The 13,118-nt window shown below is 48.1% G+C and overlaps 1 protein-coding gene across 3 annotated transcripts in view; it reads right to left on the reverse strand.

The window, feature by feature from the left end:
* Positions 1-1,904: 1,904 nt before the first annotated feature.
* The window catches only part of GLIS3 (GLIS family zinc finger 3), a 547,841-nt gene continuing 536,627 nt past the window's right edge, over positions 1,905-13,118 (reverse strand). For all 3 annotated transcript variants that reach the window (XM_047831214.1, XM_047831212.1, XM_047831213.1), the window contains exons 10-11: positions 6,952-7,134; positions 1,905-6,107 (exon numbers count right to left, since the gene is read on the reverse strand). In XM_047831214.1, coding sequence (XP_047687170.1) covers positions 5,971-6,107; positions 6,952-7,134 — 320 coding nt within the window. In that variant the 3' untranslated portion in view covers positions 1,905-5,970. The remainder of the gene's footprint in view (positions 6,108-6,951; positions 7,135-13,118) is intronic.

Genomic DNA, 13,118 nt, shown 5'->3' on the forward strand with positions numbered 1-13,118 from the left:
GACTTCTGTGTGCCCAGTTCCTTTTATTAAAAACTTCAAATCCAGAGATAAAGTCGAATGGCGCTCCAAGCTCCAAGCATTCATCTGTATCCCGGGGAGCAGGACCCAGAATCTAAACAAAGAAATCTTAATCAATAGAACTCATGAATTTCCTCCAGGAACAGGACCCTACGTAGCGGAAGGATCAGCAGAGGGTCCTAATTGTGGTTTTCTTTGCGTTGATGTTTACGGGAAATGCTGGAGGACACTCCTTCGGTCGACTAGGGTCAGCAAGCTACGGCCCACGGGACATCCTGCCCGCTGCCTTTTTTGTATGTTTTTTGTACAGCCTGTGAATTAAGAATCTTTTTTTAATTTTTTTTTTCATTTTTAAATAGTTGAAATAAATCGAAAGAAGAAAAACATTTCATGACATCTGAAAGTTGTGTGAAATTCAAATTTGTGTCCATAAATACAGTTTTATTAGAACACTGCCACACCCATTCCTTGGCGTGTCGCCTGTGGCTGCTTTCGAGTGACGGGATTGAGGAGTGGACACCGAGCCCATTATCTAAAATACGTACTATCTGGCCATTTCCAGAAAAAGTGTGCGTACCCCTGGGGTCGGGGAAGCAAGACCTGGCTATCAGTAGTATTTGTGCTAAAGGCTATGAAACACATACGCACAGGTGAAGAATTATAAAGCCGGCACCTGTTTACCCTAACAAGAGGGTCAGGAAATGAAACACTGCTGGTCAGCACCCCAGGAGTCCTCTGTGTGTCCTTTCTTCCCGATCAAAGTTCATCAGTATCTGGACCTTTGTGAGAATATCTTCCGCGTTGTTCTTGTATATTTCTACCACCTCAGGCTTGTAAATGAATCACGCGCGTTTTCAAATTCGTTATAATAGAACACTATCCCTCTTTTTTGTTGTTGTCTTGCTTCCTTCCATTTAGCGAAGCTCATCTATTCATTTGACCGTTGATGGACAGTTGGGGCATTTCCAGCTCGGGGCTATTGTGAATAGCACTGCTATGAACATCGTGTATCCGAACCATCGCTGACTTATGCAAGAGTCTCTCCCTCGAGAGGAGTGGGATTGTTGGATCGCGGGTTATGTGTACCTTCAGCTCTACCCGTTAATGCCAAACTGTTCCCCAAAGAGACCGGAGCAAATCGCGCTCCCACCAGCCGCCTCCTTACTTAAGGAGCACGGAAACTCTCTGAGTCTTGTCAGCCGGCACTATTTGATCTTCAAACCCTGAACCACAGTCCCCTGGAGAGCCAGACAGGGTGCGTGAGAGCCATTATCCCTTCTGCCCTGCACCTCGTGTCTTACAAATGTAGCAAGAAAAATGGTCAAATTTTCCAAGAGTGACCCTGGAGGGAACATGAACTCTTTTAGGTCTTGGCTATACAGGTCAGCCAGGGTGAGAATGCCCTGATCACCCTCCCCTCTCCCTCCCTAACCGCTCCAACTCCCGTGATGGGCGCTAAGGAGGCTCATCACAGCCCAGGGGTCAGGTGCTCTCCCAAAGCCTGTGGAGTGGGCGGGCGGGGCGGGAGCAGGGAACGGTAACTGCCCCTTCCTCCTCTGGGAGACGGGAGGACTTCGAAGGTCGGGGCGTCAGCTCCTGGGAAGCAGATGCTTTTGTCTTTTTCTGCAGGGTTTTAGGAAGACTGGGCAGCCAAGGCCTAATCCCCAGCGGCCAGCGCTCCGTAACCCCCTCACCTGAGGGACCAAGCACTTAGCGGCCTTTCCGAGGCCTGATGTAGCTTCACACTGAACGGGCACCAGTAAGCCCCAAGCCCCAGCGCATTTATCCAGTTCGGGAAGTGGATTAATAGAATAACCAATAAAACATGTATAAAAGCTTTAATTAAATCTGATGAAATAAAACTTCATGTTTTATTTATGGACACTCCCAACATGTAAAGGATTCAGGGACACATCATTTTTACTGCCATTTCGTCCTCGTATCTATAATTAAATCCAGGCTGCAGCTCTGGGCCAGAGCAAGGCGGCATTTTAAAGCCGGCCTTGGACCGGCCCTCCCCCACCCCCATCTGCTTTTCATTAGAATTACCATCCCCATAAAGGAAGGAGGCTTGCGGCAAAACAAAACAATAAAACAAACAAACAAACAAAACGGCTGTTGCCATTGTGTTTTGAAAGGGCATGCCGAAGGCAGATTGCAGGCAGGTGGGCGTCCTATTTCCAGTTTTATTCGGTACCAAGTGCACAATCCCTTCATTCTACTTTTGACATAAAAAAAAAAAAAAGGACTTCATGAAACAAGACAAAATAACTTATGATTATACGAAACATAACTGTGACAAATCACGAAACTATACATATTAATAGAAAAAAAGTGTACCTAATTCTTTAAAAGATTTATGACAATAAGCACCAGATGTGTGCCCCTAAAGTAAAATCGGCCCCATATCCAGTTTGATATACGCAGTTCATTTCTCTACGTGAGTGTATATAACTATGTACAAGAGTCTGTGTGATTTATGGAAAACAGATTTCCACTCCCCCCCCCAAAGTGCTTTATGTCAGCAACATTACACAGGATGTTCTGCTGTCTGTACAAAATAAATCTTTTCTTCTTCTTCTTCTTCTTCTTTTTTTTTTGCTTTATCCATTGCAAAAAAAAAAAAAAAAAAAGGTAACCGCAGAAATTCCACACCACCAACAAAAAGTGCCATTAAAAATGCTGCTATAAAATGACATGGTCAAAACAGACAAATAAAATAGCAAATAACTGAATTGGACATTTACAGTCACTATTCCCAATACTTCAAGACAACTGGAAAGTCCAGGTTCTGGGACAGACAGGGGAGTTGAACGTTTACCTCTGCTCGAGTACACTAATGTGCTCGACAGCTGGTAAGTGAAACACGACAGAACCACACCACCCCTGTTCTATCAGGGGGTCCCCTGAAGGCCTTCTGTCCACTTCGAGTCACCTGTGCAATTTGGGGGAGACATGGTTAAAGGGAGACACCCCACAGGACCAGCAAATACTTAAATAATATTTAACGGCCGATCAGAGGCTAAATTACAACTGACATTTTGAAATGGTCCCTTTAGGGAATTAAGACAATGCAGCAAATGAAATGTCTCTAAGCAGACTGATTTTTTTTTTTTTAATGTAATAGGATAATTGGCTTTGCGCTGTGTGTATTTCAGCAGTTTTTTTCAAAACAGGGGAATGACAATCTCTGCTCAGATGTTGATGAAAATGGTTACAATATCGAGACTAAAAAGGCCAGGAAATGGAAGGGAGTGAGTTTCTCGAAGTTTCTACTCTCACTGCTACAGACATGATGATGAATGCAGATATATATCTGGTACGACACTGGAAGCAAGCAAGGGGCAGATTTTAAGGTCAGGGGAGACTCTGGACTCTAAGGACAGCCTGTGCCGTCTATAAGGAACCCGAATGTGTCGAGCCCTGAGGCCCCGACTCCAACCCGCAGCCCTTGGGATACGCTTGACGGGTATGTGAGGGGGCAGCTGACCTCGCGGGTCGCACTTGACTCTGCTTCCCGTGCGCTCCCTATGCTAACACCAAGGTCCCTTGGTGGGGGAGGCGGGGGGGGGGGACTGGCTTCCATCCTGCTGAGGGAGGAGGCCCTGAGGTGCTGCTGCTGTCCCCTCCCCCCACAAGCAGCGACAGGGCCACCGTGAGGCCGGGCTAACACCAGAGGCGGGCACAGGGGCATGTCCCCCAGGCAAAGAGGACGATGACACCCAGGGGTTTGTGAGGTTCAGCCTCTGGCTTCGCCTTCCTTCCCTCCCTCCCCGTAAATCATGTAAAAGCCGCGAGGCACGGAGGCATCACTGCATTAACCCTGCTTTTTGTCAGCTTCTCCCTCCCTCATCTCACACATGAAGAACGTTCTGAGTTCCCCACGCAGGCCTCAGCGTTCGAGAATGGCCGCGCTGCCTCCCTAAAGACACCGGATCTCTACCTTCCTTTGCAGAGTGTGACAAAGGACACGCAAGGGATGGCAGGTAGCACGCACGTGTCCTCCTTTAGGCCAAGTGACCTAACCCACAAAGTCTGCAGGGGGGGAGGCCCGAGGGCTCATCTGGAAGGGAAGCCTTTCGGAAAGCAGCGCAGATCTTTGTCAAGTGGGTAACTCGGCCCTCTCGCGGGCCTGGCCTTTCTCAGATCGGAGCTCAGCGGTCGGCGGACCTCGCCCACCGTAAAAGCGACCCCACACGTGGCTCTTTAGTCCCCTCTCTCCGTGACGTGTTGGGATCCGGTCCGCGTCAAGCAGCACGTGAGCGACTGCCGAGCCCGACTGGAAGGACCTGTCTGTCTGGATACAAACTGTCCCGGGACGCCCAGCTGGTTAACCCTTCTCGAAGACCGTAACGATCCCAGTTGGACAAACCACATTGTTTCATTTGTGTTCAGAACCCATTCTTAAGGACAGAGAAAAGAAACGTTGAAACGCGATAGTTCTGGAACGCCAGAGTTTACCAGGGGGTCTCTGGGGGGTGGCTAATTTTTACGGCCTTACGCGCACGACTTAAGATCTTTTTGAATAGCTTTGTAAACGCATCACAGAAAGTGGCTTCCTATTCAGGTTTGCTATCAAATGACCAAGAGCTCTGTGGAAATTCCAGGCTAGAGTTACAGGAAAAAAGCGAACATCTGCTGCCCCAGCCTTCCCTCTACCTGCTCCCTGGGAAGACCTTGCCAAGGGTGCTCAGGCAGTGGCGGTGGGCGAGCGGGAACAGAGAAGAAGGTGACAAGAGCGAGGAGGGAGAGGACAGTACGGGGGAGGGACAGACGGAGGAGTGGACATCCTAACGGAGGCGAGCGGAGGCTGTGCAAAATAACTGGACATCAGGCACCTCTCGTGTGGTTTTTTGAGAGAGCCCAGGATCTCAACTCGGCGTGTCCCTGTTCCACATCTTCTAGCACGACCTGGGCGCGGCACTCCCCGCGCGGAGGCGAAGCGTCAACGAGTCAAGTGATCTTTTCCACTGAACAAGGCCTTCGAGGTGGAGTCGCCTCACGCGGTCAGCCCACCGGGGTTTCTGCTACGGCACTGGGAAGGGGTCGGGCCCACCCACTTCCCGCCGGTGCCTTTCGCTCAATGCAAAACTATGACTCTGGGGGGGCTCCCAGGCGCTGAGAGGTGGGACCAGGAGGGGCCACGGGCTGTGGCTAAAATGGATGTCGCTGGGGTGATTAAGATAACTATTTCCATCCAAAGAACAGACCTCTAAATATTTTTCTTCCTTTAAAAGTAGATGTAAATAACAAGTCTTTAGCATAAAAGAACTAAGATAAGTTGCTGGAATATAAAACAGGTTGTAGTGCCTTTTAAGGGACTGTGCTTGATAGAACCTCATTTTGCTTCTGGAGAAATACTGAAAAGCGACTGGTTAGCACGGGGACGGGAAGAGCAGAGAGGCACCAGCTCTCCGGGGTGCCAGGCCGGTGCAGTGCCAGGATGGGGGACGGGGGGCTCCTCCGCGGGCTGAGCCCAAGCGGTGCTTTGGATGCAGATTTCCCTCATCGGGTCCTGCCGGAGCCAGTGGGGAGGATGCGTACGGGGCGAGGCAGTTCTCTGTGCTTCTGGAAACTTGGGTTTTCCTTCCCTACTTGGAGTTCTGTGCGAGGGTGGTCCCCGAACTACACTTTGACGTGTGCGTCATTTCACTGGTGTCCTTTGAGAGTGGACAGCTGGAAGGAACAGGTGTCCGGTAGAGTGCCTCTAAATTCCCTTTGAAGAGACAGTCCTGCGGGCCACCAGCAAATCCAGACAGAGCAGCAACCACACGCAGCCCTGGGACGGCCGGCCCCGACCAGTCCCGCCTTCCAGAGGCACGCCTGGGACTTTGCAGGTTCCACGGAAGCGGCTGGCATCCTCTTCGTGCAGTCAGTGAGGGCGTGAGAGTACAAGGTGGCGAGTGACGAAAAGGTTCCGGATGCCAGTGGTAGTGGAGGCAAGGGGAGCTTTTAGCCTTCGGTATAGACAGAGGAGAGCTGGCTAGGACAGCGGTCCACAGCGCTGATCTGCAAGAACGTGGCGTCTTCAGGCCCGCCACGCACAGAGTCCCCGAAGAGGCCGGGGGACCCCGACGGCAAATCATACACTGGAAGAGAAGGAGAAAGAAGTCAGCGGTCCCGCCTGTCTATACCCACCGTGTGTGCCCTACGGCCAGTGCTGAGTGGGGGCCCAGGGTTAGGACCTTCAATGGCTCTCTGTCCCTGGGGCCCTCAGTGGGGAAGGAGGCTGACGGACTTGCAGGCCTACGGTCAAGGTAAGTCTGGGCAGGAACGGTCAAGGTAAGTCTTGGCAGAAAATACGGGCTGAGTGCAAATAAAAGTCAAGTGTTCAAGGGAAGGGTGAGGGTGGCCTGAGAAAGGAGATGACTGCAGTTGAGCCATAAAGAAAGATGGAATTCTCACAGAGGGAGAGGTAAAGAAAGAACATTCTAGAAGGAGGAAACAGAGCACAAAGACGGAGAGCGAGGGGCTGTGGGGCCACGCGCACGGGCAGCGCACGTGGGGAGACAGGTGTGAAGTGAGGCCTGGAGCGTCTGACCAGGCCTATCTCGTGGGGGCTTTGACTGCCTCACCAAGGAGAAGACTTTATCCTTTAGGCAACTGGAGGCTAAGGTATTCGAGGAGGAAAGGGGCTTATTCTGTCCTTCATTTTTGGAAGGCAATGCTTACAGTGGTGCAGAGGGAAGAATGGTAAAGGTAGAGTTGACGCAGGGAACACGCTGGAAGGCTACAGCTGTTGTCACAGCCCGGGAGGGACACTGTGGCCCCTGAACCAGGGTGGTGGAGGTGGGCCTGGAGAGGAGCATGAAGGTGCAAGATACGACAGGGGCGGATTCAACAGGATTTGCTGCGGTCACGTGCGGGGTCAAGTCTAGTCCCGGTCTCACCTGCTAGTCTGCCGGGGTTTCTAAGTGACAGTCATCAACATACCTGCAATGCCCGAGTGAGCCGAGAAGGCCCTGTGGAACACGTCAAAGCCAGCCTGCCCCATGGGCGTGGGGGCCAGGCAGTCCTCGAAGGAAGGCACCACACTGCACGAGCTGCTGGGCAGCACGGCTCTCTGGGGGTCCGGGTACTGTGGGGGGCAGAAGGTCTGGAGCTGCCCATAAAATCCTGAAATACAAACATGGCAGTGATCTACCGCAGAAGGCCGTTCCAAACACCACCCCGGCGCAGCCAGACCCTTGCTCAGCCTGGCTTCATGCAACAAAATGCCTTTAACTCTTAAGCCCACCTGTAAAATCTTGTAAGTGAGCCTCCGAAATGCACTATTTCCGCAGAAGCTCTTCTACCTTCAGGGGCCAACAAAGCTTGTTGGCTTCTGACATTTTTACCTCCTGCTCCAGGACTGGAAGCTGAACGAAGGGCTCCTTACCTTCCCCAGATGCTCTACAGAGTCCTGGAGACCGCAAACCTGACCTTCAGAGAACGTGCCTACCCAGACCCTCCCACCACATTTGGGTACATCGTCATCACCTCCTTTACCTTACATTCTGTTCTGCTTTTCACATTTGGTAAAGCCTGAAGCATGCTCTTAACAAGGCCCTTGTTTTCTTACAAAGAAAAAAAGCAAAATCGATCTGTCCATCCATCTGTCCTTCTAACGGATACGTTCAAACTCCTTTATAACTTTTTCACTATGTTGAATAGGTATGGGGTACCCATAGGACGGAATATGCTAGAATATATTACTGTTGTTGATCTTTGCGGTAAATGGGAAAACTAGAAGTGAAGACACAATGTAATGAAGAAATAGGACGAAAGGTTTCTTAATATTTGCATGTAATCATCGACATTCTGCTGATCTTGTTTCACTGATGTCTTTCAATTTTTCTTTTCTCGCGTAATGGAGTTTTCCTTGGGGCGTCTGTGGTCCTTTCCCATGATCCTCTACACCTTCCAAGATATCTTACCTTTTCTGCCTTCCTTCTTGCCTCGTGATACACTTAAGTCAATGGATTGTTTTCCTGGAGCATAAGAAGCTTTTAAAAATCTAATAATGAAATCTTCATTTGATGCTTTATTGAAGGGAAGGTTGTAGTTCTTTGTGTCTGTTCCCTCACCTGCAAACTGTGTCAGTTTCACTGGCTATAGTGAAGATTAAGGGATAGGAAGACCATATATAGCATTTTAAGGTGCTTTAGAAACATTGGCTATTCTTAACATCACTACTGTGTTTCGGGTAGGAAAAAAACACGAGAGACTCGTAGAGAAAGTGACCCAGGGCTCATATGAAATGATGGAGAACTCGGGACTAATTCATTGGGCTTTGGGTCCCCAGTCCTGTGTGCCTTTCTCCACTAGAACTCCCCCTTCTCACTGATCAATAGGTAGGGGAGGTGTTATTGGGTTCTTTCAAGCTCTCTTTAAGCACAACCAGGGCACACGGCCACATCCAGTCTACTACACTCTTAACCCTTCTCACTTCTGTTTCGTACTCTCAAGGGGCCTGTGTAAATGCTCCCATCACCTTCAGCCAGGAGGCCTGTTCTGTGGTTGCTGGGGACGTCACCAAAGAAAAGTGTGCCTAACTGCTCAAAAAGACACAGGCTGGCCCTCCAGGAGCTTATGATCCAAGACGGAGGGACCAATGCAGATTTAGGCATGGAGCACACTCACAGTAGAAAATGAAATAATAACCCTTTACAAGCAGACAGTAGTATATTTTGTATAGGATCCAGAGAAAAATGCACATAAGGTTTTGGGGGAAGGTTAAATGCATACATTACAGTAGAGACTGGGAAAATACCCGGGGAAATATCATGTTCAGGCAAGAGAAGAAAGAATGGGAAACCACTGGCCTTTCTCTGTTTGACCCCAAAGGCTTCCGTCTGATCTTGACAGACACATGGGCAAAGGACCCAACCAGACTACTCAAAGATTCCTATAATGGATCGACCAATATGGACAAACTCAATCCTCTAGCCAACAAAGAAATAAAATCAAGACAATATTCTACCTATTAGCGAAGATTTCTAGAAATCATTCTCGGTGCTGGTGTGAGAATGACAATCACTTCTGTCCAGCGCTGTGGACACCGGGAAAGTACAAGCCTCTTGGAAAACCACTGGACAACCTGGGTGTAGATCCCTAGAAGTGTTCACATACATACACCTGGACTTGAGGATTTTACTTCTGAGTACGTATTCTAAAACTCTTTTCCAAAGCACAGAAGGGGGCGCCTGGGTGGCTCAGTCCTTAAGTGTCTGTCACTTGACTGTGTTCAGGTCACGATCTCACAGTTGGTGGGTTTGAGCCCCACATCCACTGTATGTTGACGGTGTGGAGCCTGCTTAGGATTTTCTCTCTCTCTCCCTGCCCCCCCTCCACTCCCATTTGCTCTAGCTCTCTCTCTCTCTCTCTCTCTCAAATAAATAAACTTAAAAAAAAAAAAAAGAAACAAAGAACAGAGGAAATTCTGCACAGAGACAGTCATTGCAGTGCTAGGTGTCAGAAGACCCAAGAGCCAAACGGGCCGCCATAAGGGGATGATTAAGCAAAGACTGATATGCTTATACGATGGAAACATTAAGTAGGCATTAAAACAATATTTACAGGGTTTTTTTTTTTAAATTTTTTTTTCAACGTTTTTTATTTAATTTTGGGACAGAGAGAGACAGAGCATGAGCGGGGGAGGGGCAGAGAGAGAGGGAGATACAGAATCGGAAACAGGCTCCAGGCTCTGAGCCATCAGCCCAGAGCCCGACGTGGGGCTCGAACTCACGGACCGCGAGATCGTGACCTGGCTGAAGTCGGACGCTTAACCGACTGCGCCACCCAGGCGCCCCTTACAGGGGGTTTTTAATAACATGGAAAGACCATCATATAAGGTTCAGAAGAAAACAAAAGCAAGATTTGAAGCGGAATATGGAAACTAGGTGCAGTCACGTGGGAGCCTATGCAGAGCACAGACATCAAAGCAACGTTTCTATAGTTGTCGTTGGGCTGGTTTTTTCGGGCTTTATATTTTTCTTTTCTTTTTTTTTTTTAAAGTATAATTTATTGTCCAGTTAGCTAACATGTGGTATATACAGTGTGGGCTTTATATTTTTCTGAACTTTAATAGCGATGAAGGCCAAGTATGCCGGAACTAGACTTCCTGGGTTCAAGTCCCTGTGTAACCACTTACCAACTGTGTAGTCTTAGTGAATTACTTAGCCTCCCGCTGTCTGTTTTCTGATCTGTAAAGTGGGGTTAAAAGTAGTACCTACACCTCACTGAGTTATGATGAACATTAGAGAAGTTAATATTTACATATTATAGAATATAATTTGATAATTACGTAATTGATATTTGTATATTTTAGTTTACATAGTATATGATGCGTTTGTTAAATAAGTAAAATTAAAAAGTGAAATTTTATAACAACCGAGTTCTCAAAAAAACCCACAACCTAATTATTAAAAGAAAGAAAATTTTCGGAAAGGCAACAAGTTAAGTCCTTCAACAATAACCAAACGGAAAGAGCAGCAGGCATGTGGCACACACCCACTTCCCTGGTAAAATCCTCTGGAACATTCTTGGCCCTGTGGGGACCTGAGCTGCGCACATCTTGCCCATGTTGGTTCCCACGTCTTGCACTGACACACGTCCTGATTTCCTCGCTCACCCCCGGCACAAGCTCAAAAGAGCAACATGTCTGAGTGATCTGAAGGAAACTCGAACGAGCAGCTTCATGGTTTGGGAGGTTCCTTGGACTGATCTTGACTTTGGCTATCTGGTGGCCAGTCATCTATATTAGGATGAAAACAGGGCTGTGGACCACACTGTTGGTTTATTAGAGTGTAATGTCTCCTCACTGAGAAGAATAGACACTATCTGCTATTTATATCACTAGGCTGGCTCTGCCCACATTTGTCACCCATAAATTCCCTGACAGCGTTCCTCAGTGTACTGTTACCCTTCCAAGAGGAGAAGACATTTCTCACCAAGCTCCCTCAACTCCCCAGATAGGGACATTAATCATTCAGGTATGTCAGGAACAGTGACGCAGACCTTCACTGACCTTTTGTCAACACCACTTCTCTCTCTTCCCTATCTTCTCTCGTGCTTCTAAGACAGCAGAAATGTTACCTGGCTTCAGCCTACCTCTGAGTATCGTGATGTGTGAGTGTAAAAGGTACGTCGTGTGGTGAAACACACCCGGTGAGGTTAACTCGTAAACCCAACATCCTGGGCTCCATCCCCCAGGCTCCCCCGTCGGCCTGGATCAGAGCGAGAAGGCGGAGTGGACTGTAATTCCTGCCTGTGGCTGTCTTGGCTGACACAAGAACAGCGGGAACCAGAAAATGGCCCCACAAGCATGTCTGATCACTCTCACAGCCAACCCGGGGGAAGAAAATCCTCTTTATTAAATCCGTCCCTCCAAGAAGCCAGTCACTAGAGATGCCAAATCCACTGGTGTGGATGGCTGTGGTCAGTCAAATCAAAGAGCTTTAACATATCCTCTTTCCAGGGCTGTTTTCACAAAATGAACGAAATTTTAAAAAATTCCATTAGGGTCTTGCCACACACACGAACCCTAAGGAAGCCTAACTCGTTTTCTGATGAATGGCTCCTGTATTCCAGCTGTTGGACTTCGTGTAGTGAATTTGGATGGAATGCTACCTCTCAGACCAAAAGCAAAATGAGGCAAGATGTTAACACATTTCGTGGGCCTAAGACAAGAGTGATGGCAAGGTCAGCCAATCTGTCAGTCAGTCAATCAGTCAATGACTATCAGCGGGCGCTGGGCAAGGTGCTATCGGAGAGACCAAAGAAACAGAAGATAATACCTCGCCCTTGAGGATTGATAATGCCCTCAGAGCGAGAGCACACACACAGTTATAACAGCGTAGGAACAGACACGTACATTCGGGTTGGCAATAAATGTTAGCTGTCACCTTTAGTTATAAAATCGCCTCTCCCCCGTTTTACAAGTTACTTTGCTTCTAAAAATGGAGGAGGTGGCAGGCAGGGAGGAATCTGCAGATAAACTGGATCTGCCCAAGTTGCAGCTCCTGAAGGTCAAGGAGAATCATTCCTCCTCTTGTCAACTTTGGGGAAGTGTTTTCCCTTCTAAAAACACGCCTGGGGCCGCCTGGCTGTCTCAGTTAGTTAAGTGTTCGGCTTCAGTTCCGGTCATGATCTCCTGGTTTGTGAATTCGAGCCCCGCGTCGGAATCTCTGCTGTGAGCGTGGAGCCCATTTCAGATCCTCTGTCCCCCACTCTCTCTGCCTCTCCCCCACTCACTCTCTCTCTTTCAAAAATAAATATTAAAAAAATAAAAATATACCTTTTTTTTTCTAATTATAACTTGTATCTCTAAATTCTCCTGAAATCAATATTACTCTATGTTAACTAACTAGAATTTAAATAAAAACTTGAAACGAACAAAAATTATTTGAAATTAATTTTACCAACTAGAAAATGTAGAACAGTGTAAACGAAGAAAGGAAAAACTTTATTTCCACATTCAGATATGGCCAGATATATATATATACACAAAGCTGGCACGTTATATATATCGCTTTGTTTTCTTTTCTCTCCTAATATTCTCTATGGGCTACACGCATCACTAAACTTCTTTTCGTTTTTAATGTTTCTTTCTTTATTTAGAGAGCACGAGCGGGGGAGGAGCAGAGAAAAAGAAAGACAGAATTCCAAACAGGCTCCACACTGTCAGTGCTGAGCCCAACACGGGGCTCGAACCCACAAACCGTGAGATCCTGACCTGAGCTGAAATCAAGAGTCGGACGCTCAACAGACTGAGCCACCCAGACGCCCCTCACTAAACTTCATTCTTAAAAAAACTACCTCTTCGGTTTGTCACATGGGGGTCACTGAGGCCTCTGTGATGACAGGTTTGATCAGGAGTTCACAGTCACTGTGGCTGCTGAGGAACAAATCAGCCCCATGAAGCTGGGTGTCGGCTTCCTTCCCAAAGTGGAAGGGGTGGGGCGGGTGGGGGGAGCCAGAGCGAGAGGAATTGTATGACTACATACGATCACAGAAAGGTGTTCTCTAGGGCCGTCTTTCTTCGATGACGAAAACGATCTCTTTCTACCTGTATCTCGCTGTCCAGCTAACCGAGAGCTTGAGATGGGCTAGTGGTACAG

This window comes from Prionailurus viverrinus, chromosome D4 (genome assembly GCF_022837055.1).
Source record: "Prionailurus viverrinus isolate Anna chromosome D4, UM_Priviv_1.0, whole genome shotgun sequence".
NCBI classification, from domain to species: domain Eukaryota; kingdom Metazoa; phylum Chordata; class Mammalia; order Carnivora; family Felidae; genus Prionailurus; species Prionailurus viverrinus.